Here is a 27,248-nt window from a genome sequence, read left to right on the forward strand (position 1 = left end):
TCAGGTGTGAAACATAATTTAATTTTGAGGGTTGGTCTGTTGGTTGGTTTTCTCGTGTGTCTGGGGGTGGGGGTGGGGTTCTCCGCTTGCTCAGTTGAGGGTGAAACTTCTGGAGGTCGAAGCAGAAGTGATAGGAGAGCAAGGCGGGGAAAAGGTGATGGGGAAAGAGCGCCGTGTGACCGAACAACCAGAAAGAGAGAGAGAGAGAGAGCGCGGTCTGAGCAGGATGCGGATCACAACAACACGCCCACAATGCAATGACCCACAACACCCCACAAAGCATGGCATAAGGACCCAGTGTATTGCAGCAGCACAGGTTGCCTTGGTGTCGCCCGAAAACACAAACCAAAAGAACTTTCAGATCAGTCGCAGGTGTAGGTATGGCACCACACAGACAAACACACACACACACACCCCGCCCGAAACAAAAAGAGAAAACAAAACTTGAAGGCTGGCAGGGACAGGCTAGAACATACAGAAACCTGCTGTTGACAGTAAGCGCTACGAAGGTTTTAAACACTGTCATAATCCAGGAGTTAAACACAGACTCCCAGCGGCAACAAAGGAGGGGGAACACAGGGCTAACTTCAGCCACGCACGCCCTCACCACACGTCCAGACAAACATGCTCACAGCACTTGACACCGGAGTGCAACGATGATTCAAGCAGGCCCAGAGAGAAGACACTGCGCAACACACGCAAAGCTGGCTTGGAGCACCGCAGAGGGAAGCTTCATTCTCCACACGTCTTGGAGGGGGCGGCTCCAGTGAGAGGCCAGAGGAGGTAGCTGGAATGGGGAGAGGAGACAGAGGAGCCGGGGAAATGGAGGGTGTGGTCTAAAGGGGCACTCAGAGTCTGTGCACTGGGGAAGTCAGCAGGCAAGCCAGAGTGTGCCCAGGGCAGGGCTTATAGGACGCTCGGGTTACGGAAGTTGTGCCCGGCAAAGTGGGCTTCGTCGCCAAGCTCTTCCTCAATCCTGTGGAAGGCAGAGAGAAAGGCAGGGCGTTATATTCACTCCAAAGGCCCTGCTTCACAGAGCAGACGTAAACCAGAGACGGTTAGGTTCTGCTGGAATTAAAGCACAGAAGTCAATTACCGTATTTTTTGCTCTATAAGACTCACTTTTCCCCTCCTAAAAAGTAAGGGGAAATGTGTGTGCGTCTTATGGAGTGAATGCAGGCTGCGCAGCTATCCCAGAAGCCAGAACAGCAAGAGGGATTGCTGCTTTCACTGCGTAGCGATCCCTCTTGCTGTTCTGGCTTCTGAGATTCAGAATATTTTTTTTCTTGTTTTCCTCCTCCAAAAACTAGGTGCGTCTTGTGGTCTGGTGCGTCTTATAGAGCGAAAAATACGGTATGTTAAAGGCCCCCCGCTGTACAAGCTACAGGTTGGGAAGGCCCTAGCAGGCGTGTCTTATCCATAGACGTTAGTGGCGCAGGGCACCAGATTTTGGAGGGCGCCACAAGCTGAGTGTCCGGGAAGAAGAGTCAGGCCACGCTCCCTTCCCCATTCTGGTGCAGGCCCCTCCTCTCCTCTCAGCCACCCATCAGAGCATGCTGCGTCCGGCTCGGCGAAGCCCCTTTGCGTCCCCTCCTGCTGGGGCTGCCTGGACGCCTGGCAGGTGCAATTGGGGGTGGGCAAAGGGCGGGGCAGGCGTGTCTCTCCTGCCCCTCTCTGGTCGCGTCGCTGCCTGCGCGCCTCCCTGCGGAGTCTGCGAGCGGAGCAGGGAAGCGTCCTGTGCAATCCTGGCACCGAGCGAGGATGGGACAGCCGGTGAGCCACCTGATCTGCTTGCTGGCCCTCCTGTTGCGTGGACTTCCCTGGATGGGGGCAGGTCAGGGGCGCTGGGCGCTTAGAGGGAGGCTTTGGAAGAAGGCGCGGAAGACCATCTGGGCACCTCCGGGCGCCTCTTACTTACGTGCAGCGCCAAGCACGCGTCGGACCCTGCAATGTAAACGAGCCGGACCGAAGGCCCCCCCCCGCCTTAATAAAGGTCGACAACTCTGGGAAACTGGGGGGGGGGGACGGGACGCTGGAGAGATATTGGCACTGGATATGCTTAAGACGGCCCTGGAACTCCATTCGACTTCCAAAATGTTCGGAAACCAAGGGGCGGCTTCCGATTGGCTGCAGGAAGCTCCTGCAGCCAATTAGAAGCAGTGGAAGCCATGCTGGACGTTTTGGTTCCAAAGAACGTTTGCAAACCTGAACACTCACTTCCAGGTTTGCGGCATTCAGGAGCCAAAACGTTTGACTCGCCAGGCATTCAGCATCCAAGGTATGACTGTATAAACCAGGCATAGACCAACTCGGCCCTCCATATGTTTTGGGACTACAATTCCCATCATCCCTGACCACTGTTCCAGTTAGATGGTGGGAATTGTAGTCCCAAAACATCTGCAGGACCGAGTTTGCCTATGCCTGGTGTAAACTGACAGTGCGTCCCTCAATTTCCTGTGGCATTGCATGATAGAAGCTGAAAGAGATCTTAGACTTACACGCTGTTCCATCATTGACAACCATATGTCAGGAGTGCTCTGATGGTGTTTCCTGCTTGGCAGGGGGTTGGACTCAATGGCCCTTGTGGTCTCTTCCAACTCTATGATTCTATGATTGTGTGTGTGGTGGTCCACCTACACTCAAGTCTCCCCTAAGCTCTGCAATGGTGAATAGCTCACAAAAGCTGCCTGCATGCATTCACCCATTGCACAGAGGCCGACTCCTGCTGGAAGGCAAACTGATAATATGCCAGCATTTCCCCTCTTGTTTCTTACCTCATTAACTGATTGTATTTCGCCAGTCGCTCGGACCTGCATGGCGCTCCCGTCTTTATCTGCAAAAGTCAATGTCAATGCAACAGTATTTTATGGAGGGTCCACACCAGCATTACAAACGGGAACAAGCACATCATGAGCAAAGGCCATGAGTGAATAGCGGATATTTTAAATTGGCTTTTGCTTGTGCAGTTCGGCAACTCTTTACTTCTGGTAAATAAGCCACCACAGCTGTTAGAGGACTGTCAAAATTTGTGTCCCAGTCTTTTTAGACTTGTCTACCCATGTACTATGGAATGCGGGTGGCGCTGTGGGTTAAACCACAGAGCCTAGGGCTTGCCGATCGGAAGGTCGGCGGTTCGAATCCCTGCGACGGGGTGAGCTCCCGTCGCTCGGTCCCTGCTCCTGCCAACCTAGCAGTTTGAAAGCACATCAAAGTACAAGTAGATAAATAGGTACTGCTCTGGTGGGAAGGTAAATGGCGTTTCCGTGCGCTGCTCTGGTTCACCAGAAGTGGCTTAGTCATGCTGGCCACATGACCCGGAAGCTGTACACCGGCTCCCTTGGCCAGTAAAGCGAGATGAGCGCCACAACCCCAAAGTCGTCCTCAACTGGACTTAACGGTCAGGGGTCCCTTTACCTTTTTACCCATGTACTATCTGAAACCAAAGGGGTGCGTTGGCTGCCAGATATGGAATACCTTGGGATTACAGTGGTACCTTGGTTATCGAACTTAATCCATTCCGAGAGTCTGTTTGACTTCCGAAATGTTCGAAAACCAAGGCACAGCTTCCGATTGGCTACAGGAGCTTCCTGCAGTCAAGCAGAAACCGCGTTGGATGTTTGGCTTCTGGAAAAAGTTTGTAAACCAGAACACTTACTTCCAGGTTTGCAGCGTTTGGGAGCTGATTTGTTCGACAACTAAGCTGTTCGAGAACCAAGGTGCCACTGTATTTTCAACTCTCCTACCCCACTATTCTACAATGGGACACTTAAGTTATCTCTGGCTGTAGAAAGAGATTATGTCTCTACACTGACATGGTTGATCCAGCCTTCACCTGTTTCTTCTCCAGAGAACACCCAAGACACGTTTTCTCCCCGCCCAGAACTTACCTGGCCAGTACAGAGTCCCACCACCAGGTCCGCAATGAAGGTGTCTTCAGTCTCCCCTGATCGGTGACTCACCATCACCCCCCAGCCGTTTTCCTGGGCCAGTTTACAGCTGTGGAGGGAGACAAGGAACTCAGTGGATTTGCCTCAGTCCCAAGTCCCAACAGGTCTAATGTTCTTGGAAGGGAACGCGACTGGGCACTAGTGGAACAGAGCGGTTTGGCTGAACTCACGCTTGGATGGCCTCGGTGACTGATCCAATCTGGTTGACTTTCAGCAGGAGGCAATTGCAGGCCTTGTCTTCCACAGCTCGCTCGATGCGTTTGGGGTTGGTCACAGTCAGGTCGTCCCCCACAATCTGAATCCCAACGTTTGCTGTGAACTTGGACCAGGCCTCCCAGTCATCCTGATCAAAAGGGTCCTCGATCGACACCACTGCAGAGAGAAGGGGGAAACGAGAGTACCTTGGTACCTTGGTTCTCAAACTTAATCAGTTCCGGATGTCCGTTCCAAAACCAAAGCGTTCCAAAACCAAGGCGCGCTTTCCCATAGAAAGTAATGCAAAATGGATTAATCCGTTCCAGACTTTTAAAAACAATCCCTAAAACAGCAATTTAACATGAATTTTACTATCTAACAAGAGCATTGATCCATAAAATGAAAGCAATAAACAATGTACTTGCAGTCATGCAATCAATCAGTGGGTGAACTGGGTTCCACACAGTCACAAAAACAAACAAAAAAAAGAGTCACAAAAATGCAAGATAAATAGGAAAAACAGACAGACCTCAACGTAACACTCAAAACAGAAGTGTGGCACTCAAATCAGAAGTGTAACACTAAAAATGGAGAACGTTCGGCTTCTGAAAAAAGTTCACAAACCGGAACACTTACTTCTGGGTTTGCAGTGCTTGGGTCCCAAGTTGTTTGAGTACCAAGGCATTTGAGAACCAAGGTATTGTATTGCAGCAACCCATTGCTCCTGTTCCCATTCGGCAAAGAGCAAAAACTTCCACAATCTGGTGCCCTGGTACTGAGGCTTTAGGCATGGTGGACTCACCTGGGTAATCCCTTACAAAGCTTTGGTACAGGTCACCCAGCTCATCAGCAGAGATATAGCGGCTGGGGTCATCGGGAGATTTGAAGTCCAAGTCATATTTTCCGTCTCTGTAGAATTCCGATGCGGCCACATCCATGCCGATCACAATCTTGTCAGTGTAGCCAGCTTTCTCAATGGCTTCCTTGAGGAGTTCCAGAGCTGAGAGGTAGGAAAGGAGAGAAACTCGGATTTTGCAAGCATCTGCCATGTTTGAAAACTATCTTTTAAGGCTCTTCAGCTTCCAGACCAATTTGTGCAGAGGCCTGTTTATCAAGCATGTACCCTAATATATTTGCACAGAGGTTAGACAACAATGCCAGCTAGTGGTTGTTATCCCACACTTTCTTGTGCAGTTTTCCATCCATCACACTTTCCTTATTGGACATTTGGCAATGTGGAAAGCGATAGAATATTTGCCCTAGAAGCTGGGGGATAATCACCAAAGTGTGTGTGAATAAACAGCTAATCTGGAAGTATTTAACAGGATTGAAGTGGTTTGTGTTAAGTGGTTTACCTAATGTACGCATAAAAATACCAATAAAATCAGGTGTTAGAAGCAGGTTGAAGCAAATATGCACAGTGAAGCCTTAGGACGAAACAACACATTACATTAAACATAAATTTAACTGTTATGCTGCACACTGAATGATTTCTGCTGTTGCACTTCTGGCAATACATTCATAGCAGCTCAGCTCGCCTTGAATAGTTCAGGAACCACATTCCGTACCAGCTGAACTGTCTTCAGGAGCCGTCCTCCATATACTGTATTGCTATCATTTAATCTGAATTGGACTGCAAGAAGATCAAACCTATCAATTCTTCAGGAAATCAGCCCTGAGTGCTCACTGGAAGGACAGATCCTGAAGCCGAGGCTCCAGTACTTTGGCCACCTCATGAGAAGAGAAGACTCCCTGGAAAAGACCCTGATGTTGGGAAAGATGGAGGCCAGAAGAAGAAGGGAATGACAGAGGACGAGATGGTGGGACAGTGTTCTCGAAGCTACCAGCATGAGTTTGACCAAACTGCAGGAGGTAGTGGAAGACAGGAGTGCCTGGCGTGCTCTGGTCCAGGGGGTCACGAAGAGGCGGACACGACTAAACGACTAAACAACAACAATCTGGACGTCACTATGGCATGGCAAACATAGAAGCCAAGTGCCATGTGGATAGGACTGGCAAAGACTCTGAGGACTTCCAGCGTATGACAACACACAATCAAGAGATTACTAAACCACATAGTACTGAATGCACAGACAAGGAACAAGGAAAGTGGTGGTGTGGCTCTGTGATGGGGAACAGAAGTAGCCAATTATGGAGCCATTAACAAGAGAGCGAGGAATCACTTCTTTTGCTATGCCTGTTGTGAAAAACTCCTTTTCTGACAAGGCAGCTTAGAGCCTTTTTAGCATCTCAGCAATCCCTCACAGAGAGGTGAACATCCCCCAGCCTAGGCCTTGGCTTTGGGAGAGACAGTGCTTTCCCCAGCCCCCCACCCCCAAGAAAAATAGGTGCTTGCCATGAAGTTGTTACAGTTAAATCACTGGGGCAACCCAGTGCCAGTTTGACAACAGCCACATTCACCACCTGTGAAGGTGCTAAAAACTACAGCAAACGGTCTCACTTGCTGGTTTGGGGTCACTCCTGGTTCTGGAGCAAGTCAAATAAATGCGCCCCCATCTCCCTTGTTCTCTTAGATTCAGGCAGATGTCAAGGGCAGCTTGGAAGGGCCCAGTGTCGTTGGGGCAATGCTGCCAGATGGGTGGGAGTATATTATTATTATTATTATTATTATTATTATTATTATTATTATTATTATTATTATTATTTAAAGGTAAAGGGGCCCCTGACCATTAGGTCCATTCGTGACCAACTCTGGGGTTGCGGCGCTCATCTCGCTTTATTGGCTGAGGGAGCCGGCGTACAGCTTCTGGGTCATGTGGCCAGCATGACTTAGCATGGCGAACCAGAGCAGCGCACGGAAACACCGTTTACCTTCCCGCCGGAGTGGTACCTATTTATCTACTTGCACTTGACGTGCTTTCAAACTGCTAGGTTGGCAGGAGCAGGGACCGAGCAATGGGAGCTCACTCCATTGTGGGGATTCGAACCGCTGACCTTCTGATCGGCAAGTCCTAGGCTCTGTGGTTTAACCCACAGCGCCACCCGCGTCCCACCTTATTATTATTTAGGGCACCCCTATTTTCATTGGAGAAATGTTGGAGGCTATGCAGTACCTATGCCAAACCTCTGTTGTCAATAAAATTGTGGCCTGATTTGTTCCTCAAGGACAGCCTCTTTCCATAGGAACCTACCCGGACCCCAAGATCATCTTCTGAGGCCCTCCTTCGTGTGCCGCCTCCTTGAGTGGTCTGGAGGGTGGCAACACGAGAACGGGGCCTTCTCTGCAGTGGCTCCCCATCTGAGGAATGCTCTCCCCAGGGAAGTTTGCTGGGCGCCTTCATTATACACCTTTAAGCACCAAGCAAAAACGTTCCTTTTTAACCAGGCCTTTGGTTGATCTGATTTACATCCTATGCCCTTTTAAATATGAGTTTTTTTTGGTGGATGGGAGTATTGGGTTGCTGTTTTTATTTTCATTAGGTATTTTGTGATTTTATATCTTGATTTTATTCTGAGAACTGCCCTGAGACCCCCCCCCCCCCGGGTATAGGGCGGCATATAAATTCAATTAATAATAATAATAATCCCATTCAAGCTGTGTTGTGTCATTCACAATTACTACTCAGTGGGAGAGGTGCAGGGAGTGCAGAGCCCAGGCATGCAAGTAATTCCACACTCTGTTCCTGTTCTCACCTTCACTGTTCTCCAGGATGTTAGGAGCAAAGCCTCCTTCGTCGCCCACATTGGTGGCATCCTTGCCATACTTGTCCTTGATCACACCCTTGAGATTGTGATAGACCTCGGCACCGATGCGCATGGCGTCCCGGAAGCTCTCGGCCCCAACTGGCAAGATCATGAACTCCTGCATGGCCAGCTTGTTCCCAGCGTGGGAGCCCCCGTTGATCACGTTGAAGGCCTGGGAGAGTTCGGGAAGAAGAAAGACATGAAACTCGCTTAGAGGACACCTACACGGTCAATTGACATGGTACGTGTTAGTTTCTGTTTGCCACTGAGCAGCTGCTTAGAGTCACAAGGCTCTGTTTACATTCCAGAGACAGTCCAGGCTATTGGAAGTCTCACGGGAGAAGGGAGACGGATGTGACGTACTGGTTTCTCTGATCCTCTTTTCCTTTGTTTCAGCTGCTCTCTGCTCTCACAGGGTGAGGATTTTTCTGTCTGCGTAGCTTAGAAATAAAGCATAGCATGTAGCCATAAATCTCATCACTTCCGTGTGCTGTTTTGGATTCTCTGCTGAATGGGATGTGCCTGGAGCCTTATCAGAGGCTCAGGTCGTCAATCATGTCGGGGGCGACTCGGCCAGAAGATGAGCTTTATCAGCTCGGTCGAACGAAGATCCCGACAGTTCGTGCAGGCCTTAACTGTCATGGCTTCCCACGAAATGCCCTGGAAGCCGAGGTTCCATGAGGGTCCTGAGAATGTCTTGTTAGCAACCCATTTTACATGGAACCAATCGCAAGGCTGCATTCCAATGTGAGGTTTATTGCATGAGCTTTACTGGCTATTCTGCTAGTGCTTCCAACCTGATTTCCAACATTCCCTTTACACTGCGCTACCAGCTGTGTTATGGGACTGTGGCTCTTTGAGGGATATTACATTATGTCGTGCTATTTCAAAAGGTGGAAAAGAACCGTATGCCGGGATAAACTTCCAGTTTCATCCTGTAAGTGGCAGCAGCACGGTCAAGAAAAGTCCAAGCAAAGTTTGCACAGTTTCCAAGTTAGTGGTGCTGCAGATTGATTTCCCCTCCTGGAAACAACTGAAATTGAAATGAGTACTAAACTTCTGCTAGCTTCCACCCGATTTCCAGAAGTAGATAGAGAAAATGAAAAATTTCTTGTTTTTTTATTACATACTCTGAGCCACTTAATAGGTTAACGATTATCTAACTTGATTGTTGTTCTCTGTTAGCTAACATGTGAATGTTGTAACCTTAGGTCATGTGAGAGGTATTGGGTTGCAAATCTCCCTTTTTGAAAGGGAGTTGCCTTTAGACTTTGTCTCCCAAATGCCATGGAGTGAGGATGTAAATGAAGCTCTCCTGAAGGGAGAGTACACAGCCAGCGGCCAATGGAGGCCGGAATGCAGGCTGTGGAAAGAGAGAAAGAGACCTTTGCTTATAGGTCTGTTTGGATTATTTCATATTTTGCAAGATGCTGAGCCCATACAAGACACTGTATGGATATTTTGGTTGTATCTTTGATGCTTATGATTTGTTCTGAAGAGTTCTGACACTAAAAGTTTAAATTTTTATTTTTATGGGCCTGGACAATGATTCCTTTCCAAAAGGGGTTAGTTCTTATGATTCCAGTCACTTCAAACTGCACAAAAATATCTACAATAATGCAGGGCTGAAGCAAGGTTACACTTGCAGCGTGGCTATAAAGGGTATGCAGAGAACTGAGGTTGGTGTGACCTCTCTTCTCCTAGTAAGGGATTTCCATTTCCTTGCATATATGGTTACTCTACAGCCTCCGGCTTCCCTTTGGGTTCTCCTTGTGAAATCGGGAGTGATTAAATGCTTACCGGTACTGGCAGAATGAGATCGGAATTTCCAGCCAGGTCAGCGATGTGTCGGTACAGGGGAATGTCCTTCTCCGCAGCCGCCGCTTTGCACACAGCCAGGGAGACACCCAGGATGGCATTGGCTCCAAACTTGGCTGTGAACATCATCAAAATTAGGTGACCACTATCAATGGCCCTTTGCTCAGGACAATTCAACAAAGCAATATATAGGTTCCCTGGCCCCAAAGATCATACAATCAACTTTCCAGCCCCACAGCACTCGCTGCTAGTCTAGACCTGGATTCCTTGTGTTATGGATTATGGGGTGTTGGCGGCTAAACCCTATAAAATAGTAGGATTTCGATTAATTGGGATATGGATGAAAGTACAAGCTGCAGAATTGTGGCAGACAAGGAACCCCTGGGTTGGCTTATGCAATTGGAAAATCTGTTAACATGACAAAAGGGGTTGCATGGGCCATCCAAGAGGAATCCTTTGGCCTGGGGAGACAGATGCTGCCCAGGTGATGGGTGTGTGTGTTTGCTGTGACAGGATAAGAGAGTTTTTGAGCAAGTGGAGCTGGGAAGAAGAAGGAAGAAGAAAGACTGGGATCCATCTTGGGCAGGCTGGCTGAAGGCTGGCTGGGAATGATGCCTTGGACTCCATTGGCTGCACTGCTGTGGGGGAGAACTCTCTCTAAATGACCATGTTGTAAGATCTGGACCCCCTCCATGCAGACTAACATTGTAAATAGGTGAATAAACCACATTTCTTAAAACTACGTCAGTCTCTGCCGTGTCTCAGTTTTCTAAAGGAACACAGGTGAGTGCCTGGAACCCCATGGAAACTTGCAGAGAGTCGGGGTGGCACACGACTTTTTTTTAACTTCCATACCTCAGCTAGTGCCTTTTAATCTTGCTGTAAAGTTCCTGGCTTCTCTCCCAACTTGCCCCTCTGGCCCCCTCCCACAAGACTTTTTGTTATGAATAGAGAGGCATTACATTTATTCTCTGTCCCGTCCATCTCCAGCATGAGGCTGTCGATCTTCTCTTGCTCCACGACTGAAAGGCCCTGCAGAAAGAAAACATCTCTCAAATTGGAAGTCTGGATAATGGGCTGCCTAGGGGACTTCCAGACAGAGGACACTTTGGGCAGGTCCACACAATACGTTTAAAGCACATCCGACACACATTGAAAGCACATGACTTCTTCCCAAAGCATACTGGGAATTGTAGTTTGTTAAGACTGCTGGGAATCGCCTGCTCTGGGAGGGGGAAACTGCAGTACCCAGGATTCTTTGGGGGGAGGTATGTGCTTTAAATGTATGGTGAAGATGTGCTGTAACACTCGATTGGGAGCCGCCCAGAGTGGCTGGGGAAACTCAGCCAGATGGGCGGGGTATAAATAAATTGTTGTTGTTGTTGTTGTTGTTGTTGTCCTAGTGCTACAAATAATTGATTTTCGGCTGCAAGCTATAGACAGAATTGCAGCTGACCATCTACCCTTCAGTTCTGTCCATTTCTCACTGGTGAACTCTTCTCCTGTCATTTAGAAGTGAGGGCGTCTCAACACCATTTTGGCACCGACTTTTATTTATGCTTGTGTTGTTGGCTGGGTTTTTAAAAATAATTCATGAAGTAGCACATTAACGAAAATTAAAAGGGGGTCTTAAAGCACAGGGCAAGATGATTGCAGCTAATCTGACTTCTGAGTAAACGTGGTTACCAACTGGGCTGTAAGTCCCACATACCCTCCGACATTTCTCTGATGAAAATAGGAACATCTGCTTTTCTTTTGGACGTCCCTATTTACCTCAGAGAAATGTTGGAGGGTATGGAGTTATGTGACCCCCAAACCAAGGAGAACCTTTAGAAGACACCTGTACAGGGAAGTTTTTAAATGCATTATTATATTCTCATATATTTTGGAAGCCTCAGTGGCTGGGGCAGCGTAGTCAAATGGGCTGCGTATGAATAATAATTATAATTATAATTATTTCCCACTTTCCCTTAGGATGTCTCTATTTTCAATGGAGGGTATGGCGTTATGTGACCCCCCCCCCCAAGCCAAGGAGATAAGTAACTATACAACTTTTAGAAGACATCTGAAGCTTTATAATGTTTCATGTTTTATTAGGTTTTTATATATGTTGGAAGCTGCCCAGAGTGGCTGGGGCAACTCAGTAAGATGTGTGGTGTATAAATGATAATGATAACAACAACAATTATTACATGCTACTACTACTACTACTACTACTACTACTGTTATGGAATAAGAAGTCCCTACTTTCACAGGAGAAATGTTGGAGAGTATACTAGTCATATTTGCAACTTGCCTAGAAAACTTGATTTTCCCTGCTTGTTTGTAGAAGAAGAAGAGTTTGGATTTGATATCCCGCCTTTCACTCCCTTTAAGGAGTCTCAAAGCAGCTAACAATCTCCTTTCCCTTCCTCCCCCACAACAAACACTCTGTGAGGTGAGTGGGGCTGAGAGACTTCAGAGAAGTGTGACTGGCCCAAGGTCACCCAGCAGCTGCATGTGGAGGAGCAGAGACGCGAACCCAGTTCCCCAGATTGCGAGTCCACCGCTCTTAACCACTACACCACACTGGCTCTCTATTCTATAGTACAACTGTGGGCGGGGGGTGGGAGGGGAAAGTGTCAGCAACGGAGGGTTGTAGTCCTACAGGACTGCAGCTGGAATCTACACAAATTTGCTCAGATGTAAGCAGTAGAAGGTTGGAAGATGGCAATTGTACAGGATTACAGCCAGAACCTGCACTGCTGTTTTCGATGTAATCTACTAATTAAATAGCAAATTGAAGTGTGTGGTTTGAGGGAACCTAATTCCAGGAAGCAAGCAATTAATTAAAGCGGAGAGCCAGTTAATCAGGGGAATAGACTTGCAGTGCCGGGCATGAAACTGAAAATACACAGCAAGCAACAGGGCAGGGGTGAGGAACCTGGCTCTCCCCACCCTCCTCAGATTTTATTGGACTCAATTTCCCATCAGCCTCAGGAAGCCACAACTCCTCCCATCGCACCGCAGTCCTGCATTTTCCTATCCACACCTCCAAAGAGATTGTACTGCTATTCGGCTTTTCTCTTCCTTAATGGATTTTTCACAGTGGGGAAAAAATGGTGAAAGGGATGGCAAAAGGCAGAAGGGTCACAACACTATCTGGACTGCCCGTAAAAGGCATGAAGGAGGCACGGCGACTGCAGATTAAAAGCCCCCTCTGGAAATATCCACAATGTTCTTGATCAGCGGTACCCAAACTTAGGTCTCCAGCTGTTTTGGAACTATAATTCCCATCATCCCTGACCACTGGTCTTGCTAGCTAGGGATGATGAGAGCTGTAGTCCAAAAACAGCTGGAGACCCAAGTTTGGCCTTTTCTGGTTATTGAATCAATGCTCTATCAGGACTCAGCTATACAGCTTCAAATAAAACGTTTTAAGTGTGTTTTAAGTGCAGCGGGTGGCGCTGTGGGTTAAACCACAGAGTCTAGGACTTGCCGATCAGAAGGTTGGTGGTTCGATTCCCCGCAATGGGGTGAGCTCCCGTTGCTTGGTCCCTGCTCCTGCCAACCTAGCAGTTTGAAAGCACGTCAAAGTGCAAGTAGATAAATAGGTACCGCTCTGGCGGGAAGGTAAACGGCGTTTCCGTGCGCTGCTCTGGTTCGCCAGAAGAGGCTTAGTCATGTTGGCCACATGACCCGGAAGCTGTACGCCGGCTCCCTCAGCCAGTAAAGCGAGATGAGCGCTGCAACCCCAGAGTCAGTCACAACTGGACCTAATGGTCAGGGGTCCCTTTACCTTACTTTAAGTGCAATATGCAATGTGCCACCAGATGACACTAGGTGAGCCTTATAGAAAATTCAACGTATATTTAAAAATGCTTTTTTTAAAAATAAAGCATTTTCATAATGGTTTTTATATGTGTATAGATTCCATCTCATGCTTCCTTCAGGTTTCAAAAGCTGTTGTCCGTACACAGGATTGGTCCTGTCACTGCTCTTTACAAAGGCCTCTGGAGGAAAAGGTATTCCTCCATCCTTTGACAGTGCGCATGCGCGCGCGCGCGCGCACACACACACACACACACACACACACTCACATGCATGCACACAGAGAGATAGTATGTCAAGCATCCAGAAAACAAAGCAGGCTGAAATGAAGGGACAGATAGAGATTGAGAGAGAGAGAGAGAGAGAGAGAGAGAGAGAGAGAGAGAGAAAGAGAGAGAGAGGATGAAAGACCCGCAAGTTGAGCCAATGAGAAAAGCAAAGGGGGATCCTTACACAGCTCACGAGAGCAGGGGCAATGGTGCTGTTGATGTGATCCACCGCCTGCAGGACCCCTACAGAAGGAAAAAGACACAGAGAGTGTCAGACAGAGGCAGAAGGAAATAAGAGGCAGAGAAAGGAAGGCACACAAGGCCACTCACTCTTCACCGTGGAATTTCACTGGCTGACACCTTTCGGCCAGCCCAAAAGCAGAAAACACACAGAGAGAGAGGACTCTGGAATTATTGTTTGTCATTCTATGGGCAGAAGCCTGGAATACCCCTACCTTTCCCAAGGAATCTGGACTTATCGTTGTCACGCAGCTCTAGAGCTTCGTAGATGCCGGTGGAAGCGCCACTGGGGACAGCTGCCCGAAACATCCCTAGGGAGGAGCAAAAACCAAGGTGGAAAACATTAAGGGGAGGAGCCATGAACATCACTTAAGCCCACAACTCTTCTCTGATGAAACAGCTGCCTTGTCATTTTAAGGAAGTTGTTAAATTGTGGGTCAACATATCAGACGACACAGCGATTCTTCAAACAGCTCTTGTTTATTCACAGGCCAGAACTGAACTGAACTGAAGGGTTCAGCCAGCCTGCTTATATAGAGCTCCACTAGAACGCAACAGTAACCATTTTCTGTAACTATCCAATCACTGAACGTCACTTTCGATCCCTTATTTGCATAACTATCTACAGTATCCCCCTGCTGGCCCAGGGTGAGAACTTCAGTACATAACAGAAGTCACCAGCTCTTTTCTTTAAAAATGATAATAAAAAAATACAGCTGGTGTTTTCTAACCAAACTCTCCATAAGAAGTCCACCTACTTCCACTTTTGACTGTTTATGACCAATGAATCCGAAGACTAATTAAATCAAATTAACACTTAGGTTAAATCACTTTAAAATACCTGCTTTCAATTTTTTGCTTAAAACCCTGAACTAAGATTATCCTTCACAATGTACATATAGGTAGGGCTGCCATACATTTGGGATTTGCCGGACATATCCGGGATTCATCCATCGAAAACAGCATCTGGGCAGAATTTCCAAAAACTGGTAAAAATGTCTGGGGAAACCTGGGCTTATGGCAACCCATGCCGGAAGTGTTCAAAAACTTCTCTCTCTTTTTGGAGATTTTGCTGAACAACTTTCATGTCCCGATTTTCACTTTCTGAAATACGGCAACCCTAGTTTAGGCCCACTAACTAACTCAAAGGTTTCTGGCTTTGGCCTGGCCTAAACTTCTCTGCATAACCACTGAAATCCTTGTCGGCTATGTATGTGTGATGAGATCTGTTGCCAGCTGTGAGGCTGCTCCAGCAATGGTCTCTATCCACCTTGTGTGCAGGTAAGTCGAAGATCAGAGCAGAATAATGCAGCATCCTATCAGAATCTGTGTACATGCAAGACTTCTGAAGTACTTTTGCAGCACATCCCTTTCCGCAAAGGGTTCTGGCCACTGTAGTTTATCCCTCACAGTTACAGTTCCCAGCAAGTCATAGCAAACCCATAATTATTAGAGGGAAAGGATGTGCTTTGAAGGAATGATGCATAACACAGCTTTAGAGAGCCTCTTGATATTATAAAGCAGGATATAATACCCACAGAATCATAGAATTGGAAGCGACCATGAGGACCCTCTGCAATGCAGGAATGTTCCCCAATGTGGGGCTCAACCCGAAAACCCTGAGATTAAATGTCTTGCGCTGTACCAACTGAGCTATATTCTAAATTAAAATAAGAGGTTTGTATCTGGAGAAATGCAATTCTCCTCCCTGAGAGCACACACATTGCTATTGTGTCTAGTGATTGCAATAGTGTCGAAGGCAGACATGGCCAAACTTGGCCCTCCAGCTGTTTTGGGACTACAATTCCCATCATCCCTGACCCTGTTAGCTAGGGATGATGGGAGTTGTAGTCCCAAAACAGCTGGAGGGCCAATTTGGCCATGCCTAAGGCATCTAAGGCATGACTAGGTACCATAAAACACAAGCCCTCCAAGTGTCTCTATTTTCCAGGGACAGTTCCAGATTTACAGAATCCATCCCAGAATTTGATACCAGAATGTCCTGCTTTCCTTTAGGACGGCCCTATTTTCAAAGGAGGGTATGGAGTTATGTGACCCCCAAGCCAAGGAGATAAGTAACTATACAACTTTTAGAAGACATCTGAAGGCAGCCCTGTCTAGGGAAGCTTTTTTTAATGTTTAATGTTTTATTATGTTTTTATATATGTTGGAAGCTGCCCAGAGTGGCTGGGGCAACCCAATCAAATGGGTGTGATGTTGATGATGATGATGATGATGATGATAATGGAATAGGACTTCCCTATTTTCATCAGAGAAATGTTGAAGGGTATGGTACCCACCATTTCATTATTTTCATAGTTAGCTGCAAACAGCTATTTCACTGCAGCAAGGCTATCTATCCCCCTTGCAGGAAACTAGACCCAGCATTAATTAATTTAGTTTTTTGTTATGTAAATTGAAAACTTGGGGAAGGCAAAGGGGCTGTGCGGGTGGGGTGGCAACATTGAACCATTTCTCTCCAAAGCTGCTTTTTGCATTACACTGGAAGCCTACGCTGGCACCAACGGACGCTTCCCTGAAATGCAAATAGCAGCTTCAGGGCAGCAATTTCTGCTAGACCTCGTACACAGGCAGGGGAACAGCTTGGCTTCTACCTCACCCCCCTGGGTCAAGCCTGATGGACAAGGGTGGCGGAGTGAATAGCCAAAGCTGTCCTCAGACCAATGAGGAAATTGTCTGCCCCCTTGAGTCTGCCTTCCCAGGCACAGATTTTACTCCTGAGAAGCTGAGCGGGCAGCTGGTGTGCCTCAGTGTTTGCAGTTAAGTACACAGGTAAATGGACCCCTGACCATTAGGTCCAGTCGTGACCGACTCTGGGGTTGCGGCACTCATCTCGCTTTATTGGCCCAGGGAGCCGGCGTACAGCTTCCGGGTCTTGTGGCCAGCAGGACTAAGCCGCTTCTGGCGAACCAGAGCAGTGCACGGAAACGCCATTTACCTTCCTGCCGGAGTGGTATCTATTTATCTACTCGCACTTGACGTGCTTTCGAAGTGCTAGGTTGGCAGGAGCAGGGACTGAGCAATGGGAGCTCACCCTGTCACAGGGATTCGAACCGCCGACCTTCTAATCGGAAAGTCCTAGGCTCTGTGGTTTAACCCACAGCGCTACCCGTGTCCTAGTTAAGTACATATTTATGCCAATTAAAGCGTTTTTATTTGGTTGTCTCTCAGACACCTGACACGGCAAGTGCTTCAGCAATGGATACAGGGCTGGTAGCTGTTCTTCATGGGCTAAATTCTCATCACCTCGACCCTGAGGCCTGTGGAAAGGTGTATGCGTGTGAGACTGGGGAACGAAACCCAGGCACTGCTGTCTGCTTAAAAGAAAGCCAGGGCAGCGGGAGTCTGAATATGTCTCATTTCTCTGCCTTTCCCAACCGTCTCCTGCTCCAAAAGTGGGGATGCATCACAGAGCGTGGCTAAAATTAGATGCTTTTGCTGTGTGATGACTTTGCTGGGGAGAGGGAGAGAGGGAGAGGCACAGCTCCAGCCTCAGGCCATCTCTGCTTGGCGCCTCCTGCCCTTTCCGGCTCGCTGCCTTGGGACTGAGCTAATCCGTTAGCAGCACGATGCCCTGGACTGCGGCTGAGATCCCAGCTGCCTCCTGCAGTTTGCTGCCCCTCCACCAACACGTACCTTTAGCTGTGTACAAATCCACCTCCACGGTTGGATTCCCACGAGAGTCCAGGATCTCCCGAGCGTGAACCTTCTCAATAGACATGGCGGAGCTGGTCTTTCCTGGAGGAGAACAAACAGAGAGGAAAATGGGACCTGGAATTTTGGTTCCAATGCCCTTGCTGTTCCATGATCTCTTACACCACCCCCAGTTGCATCAAAGGGCCACTTGGCCTCAGTATGGGATGAACGGCATGATAAGCTTCAAGAGGGTTTGGAGAAAGAACAGCATGTTTAATAATGATGGTGATAAATTTATTTTCAAATTTTACAATACATATCAAATATTCTTTATACATTTAGTATTGTTATCAACTTCCTTTCCCCCACCCTTTCTGCAGTTACCTAAGTTATCTCTTCTTTTTTCTGCCTCTCCAGCATTAAAGACTAATTATAATGAATCTCTTATACTCAAAAGTTTAACTTCACCATCTGGGCGTGTTTAAGTCAGTCCTTACAACAGTTCTTTAAATATTCAATAAATGATCCCCACCCTTGTTTAAAAATCCTCTCTTCTTGATTTCTTAATCTTCCAATATGTTTCGCCATTTCTGCATACTTCAGTAACTTTTGTGGCCAGTCCTCCTTTGTTTGGAGCTAATTCTTCTTTCCACTTTTGGGCAAACACCATTTGAGGTGCCGTGGTTGCGTACATAAATAACTTTTTCTGATCTTTAGGTATTTCAGATTCAATTATTCCTAAAAGAAAGGCTACTGGTTTCTTAACAAAAGTCACTTTAAACTTATAATTATTTGTACCCAGCCCATCAGACTGGATTGCCCCAGCCACTCTGGGCGGCTTCCAACATATAAAAAAATATAATAAAACATTAAACATTAAAAAGCTTCCCTATACAGGACTGCCTCCAGATGTCTTCTAAAGGTTATATACTTTTGGGATGCAGATAGCGCTATGGTCCAAACCACTGAGCCTCTTGGGCTTGCCAACCAGAAGGTCGATGGTTCAAATCTGCACAACGGGGTGAGCTCCCATTGCTCTGTCGCGGCTCCTGCCAACCTAGCAGTTCGAAAGCACGCCAGTGCAAGTAGATAAATAGGTACCACTGCAGCGGGAAGGTAAACAGCACTTCCGTGCGCTCTGACTTCCGTCTCAGTGTCCTGTTGCACCAGAAGTGGTTTAGTCATGTTGGCCACTTGACCCAGAAAGCTGCCTATGGACAAATGCTGGCTCCCTCGGCCTGAAAGCGAGGTTGCCTTTGACTGGACTTAACCAGCCAGGGGTCCTTTACCTTTTCACTATATAGTTTAGGATTACTCATCTCCTTGACATCTGACGGAAGGGCGTTCCATGGGGAGGGCGCCACTGCTAAGAAGTCCCTCTACCTGGTTCCCTGTAGCTTCACTTCTGGCTGTGAGGAAGCTGCTCCCTCTTCTCCCTCTGACTGCTTTTCGTTGTCCCACCACCAATCCCCTGGCTGTGAGCCTTCTTCCCCTGAGGGTTCCCTCGGGGATTCCACAGCTGGTTCCTTTCACCACTTCTCTGCATCCAACCTGTCCATGGCAAATAGGAACCCAGCTCACAGCTTGTTTCTCCCAGACAAACCATGAGAGGTAAACCAAGAACAAACCTTGGGTATACTTGATGGTTTATCTGAAGTCTGAGCTCAAATGTAACACTAAACCAAACCATGGCTTGGCTTCAGGCAGTGTAGCAACAGGAACCGCGGAGGAGTGAAGCGATTATGATTTTTCCTCTGAGTATCCACACACTCATGTATCATCATCATCATCAATATCACTATCATTGTTATAATTTATTTGATTTATATAACACCCTTCATCATAAGATCTCAGTGCGGTTCACAGAATAAAGGTAAAGGGACCCCTGAACATTAGGTCCAGTCGTGACCGACTCTGGGGTTGCGGCGCTCATCTCGCTTTATTGGCCGAGGGAGCCGCCGTACAGCTTCCGGGTCATGTGGCCAGCATGAGTAAGCCGCTTCTGGTGAAACCAGAGCAGCGCACGGAAACGCCATTTACCTTCCCGCCGGAGTGGTACCTATTTATCTACTTGCACTTGGACGTGCTTTCGAACTGCTAGGTTGGCAGGAGCAGGGACCGAGCAACAGGAGCTCACCCCGTTGCAGGGATTTGAACCGCCAACCTTCTGATCGGCAAGCCCTAGGCTCTGTGGTTCAACCCACAGCACCACCCACGTCCCCTTCACAGAATAAAACACAGGATAAAAACAATTAAAATGAAGGCAAAGCAATAATCTCCCCTTCCCACATTTAAAGGGCTGTAGAATATTAATCTGCCAAAGGCCTGGTTTAGCATTTATTGTGAACAGAGCCATTCTGAATGCAGATATTTGCATACAATTCTGCTTCACGTAGCTCTGTCCTGAACGAAAGGATCGTGGAGGTGGGTGGTGCAATTCTGCAGGGTGTCTTTGCTGAGACATGTTGGTCTTGCAGCCGACATGCAAAATGAGTCAGCTGAGTCAAGTAGATTACAGTCACTGTCTCTACCACCTCTTCTAGAAGAAGATAAACCAGCACCCTCTGTTCTGGAAGACCTGCCTCCACGATGTTTGTGGATTCTCTCTCTATTGGTTCAGTACTGGGAGGAAATGCATTCTGCACTGCCTTAGAACCTTGAGTTCGTATGTTCCAGGGCTGAGTTTGGGGCACTAAAAGGAGATGCTGAGGCCAAGTCCCTGCAGACCAGGGCACAAATGAAGGGCTAGCTCCCTCTGACAGAGCACAGTGCATGAGACTCCTGCTTTAAGATGTGGTACAGATTTTGCAGCACATTTGCTTTCTCTCTGACAGAAAAGGAGCGTGCCTTTCTCAAAGAAAATCCGCTGGGGGTGGGGGAAGGAACTCACTGTGCATTTGCCAAGGGAAGGTCAAGGAGTCCAATGGGCTTGTGAACAAAAAGGAACAATGCAAGAGACACACAACTTGCCCCATACTCTCAGTGTCCCGATTTTACAGGGACAGTCCTGGAATTACAGAAGCCATCTCGGTTTCTGATTTGATCCGGGAATGTCCTGGTTTTCCTTTCCCCTCCCCTCCACATCTCAGAGAGCAATTAGAAGTGGTAAAAGTAAAGGTACCCCTGACCGTTAGGTCCAGTCGTGGACGACTCTGGGGTTGTGGCGCTCATCTCGCTCTATAAGCCGAGGGAGCCGGCGTTTGTCCACAGACAGCTTCCGGGCCATGTGGCCAGCATGACTAAGCCGTGGTGGGTAGGTGGGTGCAAAAACAGAGTTCTGTTTATACTGAAAATAAAATCCCTGTACCAAATGAAGGACTCCAAATGCATGGAGTGTTTATTCCTTAATTGTAAATGGAGCCTTACACTTTCTGCTCAGAAGTAAGTCCCACTGTATTCAATGGACCCGACTCCCAGGTAACTGGTTAAAGACGGTGCAGCCTTACACTGCAATCCTAAGCATTTTTACTCAGAAGTAAGTCTCACTGAGTTCAATAGGATTTGCTCTTTGGTATGTTCCTGATCATTCTCACACTTTCTCTCATCATTATCATTATTCCCTGACAAGGACTCAAGGCACTAACATTTTATTTCATTCCATTTATCTGTTGAAGGTGTTGTACATGATCCCTTTCCTCGCTCAGTTGTTTTTTTTACAACAGTCCTGTGAGGTAGGTTCAATGGAGAGGTTGCAATTGGCTTAAGGTGACAGATGTAGATGTGTACATGACGCCTATGCGTGTGGAAATATCAAATGCGAGAGAAGCTTCCTGATGTAGAATAGGATGTCCCTATTTTCATCTGAGAAATGTTGGGAGGGTGCGCAAGAGAGCCAGTGTGGTATGGTGGTTAAGAGCAGTAGACTCGTAATCTGGTGAACTAGGTTCACATCTCTGCTCCTCCACATGCAGCTGCTGGGTGACCTTGGGCTAGTCACACTTCTCTGAAGTCTCTCAGCCCCACTCACCTCACAGAGTGTTTGTTGTGGGGGAAGAAGGGAAAGGAGATTGTTAGCCGCTTTGAGACTCCTTCGGGTAGTGATAAAGCGGGATATCAAATCCAAACTCTTCTTCTTCTTCTTCTTCAAGCCCTGGCCTATGCTGCCGGGTTCAGCCCCACGGCGGTTTAAGCCAGAGGCCTGAGCTCTGCTCTAGATCCGAGTGCCTTTTGTGGCGGCAATGTGTTCCCACAAAAGCAGGCCACGTGGACAAACTCGACATTCTCCTTCCTCATCTCTGCTGTCCAGTTTCCTCTGACCAGAAGCTTACAGTGGAATTAGATTCCCCCACAGTGAAATATCATTGCCAGAGAGCTGACTTAGGTTCTGCAAACATTTATACCTTTAAAGTACATTTGAAACACATTCTTTCTCTCAAAGAATTCTGGGCCCTGTAGTTTACCTCTCACAGAGCTCCAGTTCCCAACTACCCAGAACAAACTACAGGGCCCAGAATTCTTTGAGGGCTGTGTGTGCTTTGAATGTGCTTTCAATGTAAAGCGTGCATACAAAATAGTTGCAAAGTGTTTGAGCTGCGAGGCTGCAGCTCAGATCTCACCTCAGGTGCAAACTGATGCGCAAGACACTTATTCCCCCTCTGGCTGTAACACGGGGGAAAATAATCCTGACCTTCCCTTTTGGGTTATTGTCAGATTACTGAGGTAACATATGTCAGGCTTCGCCAACCTGGCAGGCTCCGGATGTTTCTGAGGTGAATTGTCATAAAAACACCAGATGCCTTTTGAGGAGAGCCAAAAGCGCTTAGGCGAGACTAGAGAAGTTCCCACACATCCTCTCCTGATTGTTGCCTGTTCACATTTGCCTTTGTGCTGATTTCCCCAGGGATCTGCGTTTGTGTCTGAAGTGTATTCTCTCCATGAACAGCAGTATAGGATTCAGTGCCTCCCATGCTCAGAGAGGCAAGCTGAGTAATCTGACCTTGAGCCTATGAAATCACTGATACCCAACGGATCTGTGCTATTCCGGAAGGCTTGGGAAGAAGACCGCAGGTTCCATCCGCCTGAGATGGAAGGTAAATGAAATTCAAGAAGCTGGTCTTGGGCCTGAAAGCAACGAGATCATAGCGGAAGCAAAACAGAGCTGGTGAATTTTCCTTTGCTCTGCACTATTAGGGGTGATACAAGGCATCAGAAAAAGACCTAACTTGCACTTGTGCTTTCAAGACAGCACATCCTTATGATTGATGTAGTGCACACCCATTTATTACCTTTATACCCTGCTTTGCAGCAAAGTTTGGTTTCCAAAGCAGCTCACAATAATGAATACCCACAGCACAATCCCTTATTACATGGGTAGGCAAACTAAGGCCCAGGGGACCGGATCTGGCCCAATCGCCTTCTAAATCAGGCGCCAAGAACAGTCCAGGAATCAGCGTGTTTTTCCATGAGTAGAATGTGTGCTTTTATTTAAAATGCATCTCTGGGTTATTTGTGGGGCATAGGAATTCGTTCATTTCCCCTCCAAAATATAGTCTGGCCCCCCACAAGGTCTGAGGGACAGTGGACTGGCCCCCTGCTGAAAAAGTCTGCTGACCCCTGCCTTAGTACAACCACTTTTTAAAATTAGGGTGACCATGTCTCGGTACATAGGACAACCCTCTAGTTGAAGGCATCCTCTGTTTGAAGGGTTGGCTGGTCCAAGCCCAGTTTAAAAATAAAGAACCTATTCCCACATTGCAGCGGGTTGGACTAGATGACCTTTGGGGGTTTCTTCCATCTCTATGATTCTATGATAACCAAAAGAAGGAGGAACAGGGGGCATGAAGTTGCCAATCAGTAGCTAGTACCTGAACGGACACAGGACACTTCATCAGTTTCCTCCACAGGATTGAGGTGCATTTTAATTTAAATTATAGTAAATTATTTCTAAATTTTGCTTTATATACATTAGCATATGCACATGTTTGTCCTTGGTAATGCATTCCCTCCTTTTTGTGATTTGCAAGTGGTTGCCCTATCTGAAATCAACTGCATGTATAATAGGCTGTGTGTACAGATTTGCTGGAGCAAGTTGTAAGAGATCCTCTTTGGTTGCAGAGGTGTGATACCGATGTCATCCTGGATTGTGCCTCTGTTGTGAGGAATCCAGCATTCAGATGAAAGACCAGCACCCCCATTGCCACTAAGAATTCATCTGAAGTGCTTGTGCATCTGTCATGGGCATGACTGGAGAGCATGTATGCATTCTGTGCTAAAATAATTATGAAGCCAGGTAATCCAAATTCTGTGCAAAGAAAAAAACGGCTTCTGCGACTTGCATAAATTCTGCAGATGGAGCAAAGTGCAGAATTTCTTGGCAAAAATACACTATTCTCCAATGTTTATTATTTGGTACGTATTGTTTTGGTTTTGCTAATCACTAGAAAGGGTGAGGCGCTAAGGCTCTGAAGCCTTGGCCCCTGACAAATAGACATCTTATTTCGCAACAATCTTGGCTCCTGAAATTCACCAAAGCTTTTCCCACTATACTTTCAAACAGCCCTTCATAAGGGCTAGAAAGCTGCTTTCTTAAAAGTGGAGGAAGCTGAATTCTGTGCCCACTCCTACATCCTGCCTTTTTCTGCATTCATGGAATAAGTAGGATGCATAACATCACTGATGACAAAATACACACTGTGTCCCGTCCCGGCTTGTGTAATTTTAATAGGAGGATGGGACATTGGATATAGTTATTAAGCTACATCTAATGCGTGGACTTCTCCACTATACAGCATAATTCCCCAATGGGTTAGCCACTTAAGGCTGCAATTTTATACACACTTAGCTAGGCTTTTGGCGCCCTGTTTATTTTTTTTAAAAAAGACGATGTACACCCCGCAAGCACAAATTAAAACAAAGTAAGATTGGGTCATGTGAAGGCATTTTCCTGCAGGAGGTCTGTTTGTAACTGTTTACTTACCACTTTTACACCTCACTCTCCCTGCCAGGGAACTCCGGCAGCAAATATTTGCCACGTGTACAGTGCAACACTATACAGAGAAGGCCAATTCATTTCAATGTGACTTACTCCCAGGTAAGTCCTCCCATGTACTGAGGTTCTTACCCGCTCCGTGTCATCTGTTGCGATTGGTGTGCTTAGGTACAGGATTGGTGCTTGAGCAACGGCACAGGCAAACTCAGGGAGGTGCCCAGAATTATTGTGCTCGCTTAATATACCCGCTCGGGCTCTTTCTCGAAGGATCTCATCGAGTGCTGTGTAATTTGAAAGCAGACCCCCTTCCAGACTTGCTTAGCATCAGCAATACCACTGTGACAGGTGTCTTCAGACCATTCTCGCATCTGTCATCTTCTCTAGGCTACTGGCCCCAAGGGAAGAGACGAAGTCCTTGGGAGAGCAAGTGGTCTGCCCACTGGTTTCGGCATATTTTTAAATACAGTATTTGAGTTGTGTCTACTTGTTAACTTGCAGAGGTGCCACTCTGCATGGCTTAATGCACAAATGCCTTGGGAACATGGAGGAGGTGCACAGGAATCCTGCCCCCCTTAACCCCCCCACCCCCTACCAAGCAAGGACTCCTTTCTAGGATCAGTTGACTTGTTTCCTTACTCGCTTCCCGCCTTATTCGTTGTTGCTAAGCTCTTTTGCCAGCAACAGCTACAACCAGGAAAGAAGAATCTTTAGAAGAATGGCAATGCACGCTGACCTGATACTGTGCCAGGAAGAGATGTATGGACACCCTTCCACCTGCATTGTGTGTGACGCAAAGGGAAGGCTATGAAGGGGGGGGCAGAAAGGAGAAGGCCGCAAACACCACAGTAGGTGGTGGGGGAGAGGAGAGATGGAGCCTGACACAGCGCCGGAAAGAGAAGAAGGGAAAAGGTGCAAGGCACAGCACTGCTAAGGGTTTAGTCTCCTCTGCACTGCCAAAACCTGCAAAAATTGCAGATAACCACGCCAGGAAAAGCCTCTGGTGCCTGGGAATTTCAGCCAACAAGGCAGGGATTCTCCGGCACCTACGCAGGTCTCTATTCCCCTCCCACCATATTCTGCAGCACCTTCTGGGTCAGCTGCTCCAACAGCTGCTCTGCACTCCGAAACGGCTTGCCCAGTCTGTTCAGATGCCACAGGCGCTCTCAGTGGGGTGCAAAGACCCAGGACCATGGAAACGTCCTTGCCCCAGTGTCAAGAGGAATCCCCCCCCCCACCTTGGGCATGTGTTTGTGTGCACAGATGTACTGAGGACTCCCTGGGCATCAATATTTCTGCAGCAGAGCCCAAACTGTCAGCAATCCAGCCCAAATAAATTCCTGGCGGCTCATCCGTGCTTTCGCTGGCTTTGCCTTTTGATTCATTCCGGTTCGGGCAGAGATTAGACAAAGCCATTGGCTGTGTGCCTGATCCGTCGTCCGTCCCCCCCAGTCCTTTTCCAAGGGTCCTTGGGTTCAGGATAGGAAGGACTTTTGCAGGCTGTCCCCCCTCCCACTTTCATTCCTACTCATCTTTCCGTCTCTCTCTTCTATCCTGCCCCCCCTCCTTCCACAACTATTTTCCAAGCTAGAAGTGGGAAGGGGGGGGGCAGAGAGACAAGAGCACTGTCCTCTAAGGAGGTCAGGGCCAGATAAGCAGGGATAAGGGTTGGGGCGGGAGAGGCAGAACTGGGAACCCAGAGGCAGTCATTGGTACCAAGAATACACAAGCTGCCGTGAGATGGTGCAGTGAGGGCTTTGCTTCCCTGGTTCCCATCGCTTCCCCTTCCGTATTAACTGGAGCCCAGGAATCCACCTTATGATGACTTTTGGCTCTTTGGGCAGCGCTGGTTGGCATGGCTGCAACCTTGCCACGCAACTATAGAATTATTGGGTGATGGTGACTGGGGGGGGGGGGAGAATCACAGCTTGATCCCTGGGGTGGCAAAGTCCTGTGCTCGCCAGACTCCCTTGCCATCGCAGCAAAGGCAGGCTTAATAGTAGCACCCTCTCCCTCAGATGCCTCCAGCACAAGAACCCACCAAGGGGGGCACCGACAGGAGTCGGGGCAAGAAGACTCTCGAAAGCCCATGAGCGAAGGCTGGAGGATGGGAAGGAGCAGAATCAATCCTTGGGATGGTGGTGGGATAGAGAGGAGACCCCTCCAACATTTCTCTGATGGAAAGGAAAGGCAGGGTCAAATCAGAAAGCGGGGCGGCTTCTGTAAATCCGGAACTGTCCCTGGAAAATAGGGACACTTGGAGGGTCTGAGATAGTATTTTGAGATGCGGAGGGATAGGGGTTTCGCCTTGCGGGAGGAGGAGGAGGAGGAGGAGACGGGGAAGCCACTTACCTTCCTAAGGCAGAAGCAGGAAGGCTGGCCAAGGCAGCAGCGCACTAAGCAGAGATGGATGGCGAGAGGAAAGATACAGGATGCGAAGGGGAGCAGCTCTGTCCTCTGAGCCAGCGGCAGGAAGAGCAGCAAAAGCAGCAACAGTGGGATGGAGCCGCCCCTGATAGGGCCTGGGCGGGAGCATGTGACCCAGAGCTGGGATGAGTCAGGATTTCAAGGGAGCTTTGCAAACAGCACGTAGAGGATGGAGAGAGGGGGGGGAGGAGGGAGGGAGAGAGGGGCGGCGGTGCTGCAGAGATGGGATGCCAAAAACAACACACTCAGCCCGGC

The 27,248-nt window shown here is 47.9% G+C and overlaps 1 protein-coding gene across 2 annotated transcripts; it reads right to left on the bottom strand.

Moving 5' to 3' along the window:
• ENO2 (enolase 2) lies at positions 1 to 27,072 on the bottom strand. 2 transcript variants are annotated; one of them, XM_028712265.2, is made up of 12 exons: positions 26,919 to 27,072; positions 17,642 to 17,743; positions 14,200 to 14,295; positions 13,929 to 13,987; positions 10,628 to 10,697; positions 9,648 to 9,781; positions 7,797 to 8,019; positions 4,945 to 5,142; positions 4,118 to 4,319; positions 3,888 to 3,996; positions 2,775 to 2,833; positions 1 to 976 (listed from the first exon to the last, which is right to left on the bottom strand). In XM_028712265.2, exons 2-12 carry the CDS (start codon positions 17,724 to 17,726, stop codon positions 907 to 909), a joined length of 1,305 nt encoding a protein of 434 aa, XP_028568098.1. In that variant the 5' UTR covers positions 17,727 to 17,743; positions 26,919 to 27,072; the 3' UTR covers positions 1 to 906. The 2 variants fall into 2 exon arrangements, with proteins under 2 accessions (XP_028568098.1, XP_077777125.1); XM_077920999.1 differs by lacking the exons at positions 13,929 to 13,987; positions 17,642 to 17,743; positions 26,919 to 27,072 and having other exon boundaries at positions 14,200 to 14,297.
• Between the last annotated feature and the right edge of the window lie 176 nt (positions 27,073 to 27,248).

Source organism: Podarcis muralis, chromosome 17 (genome assembly GCF_964188315.1).
Source record: "Podarcis muralis chromosome 17, rPodMur119.hap1.1, whole genome shotgun sequence".
Lineage (NCBI taxonomy): Eukaryota > Metazoa > Chordata > Lepidosauria > Squamata > Lacertidae > Podarcis > Podarcis muralis.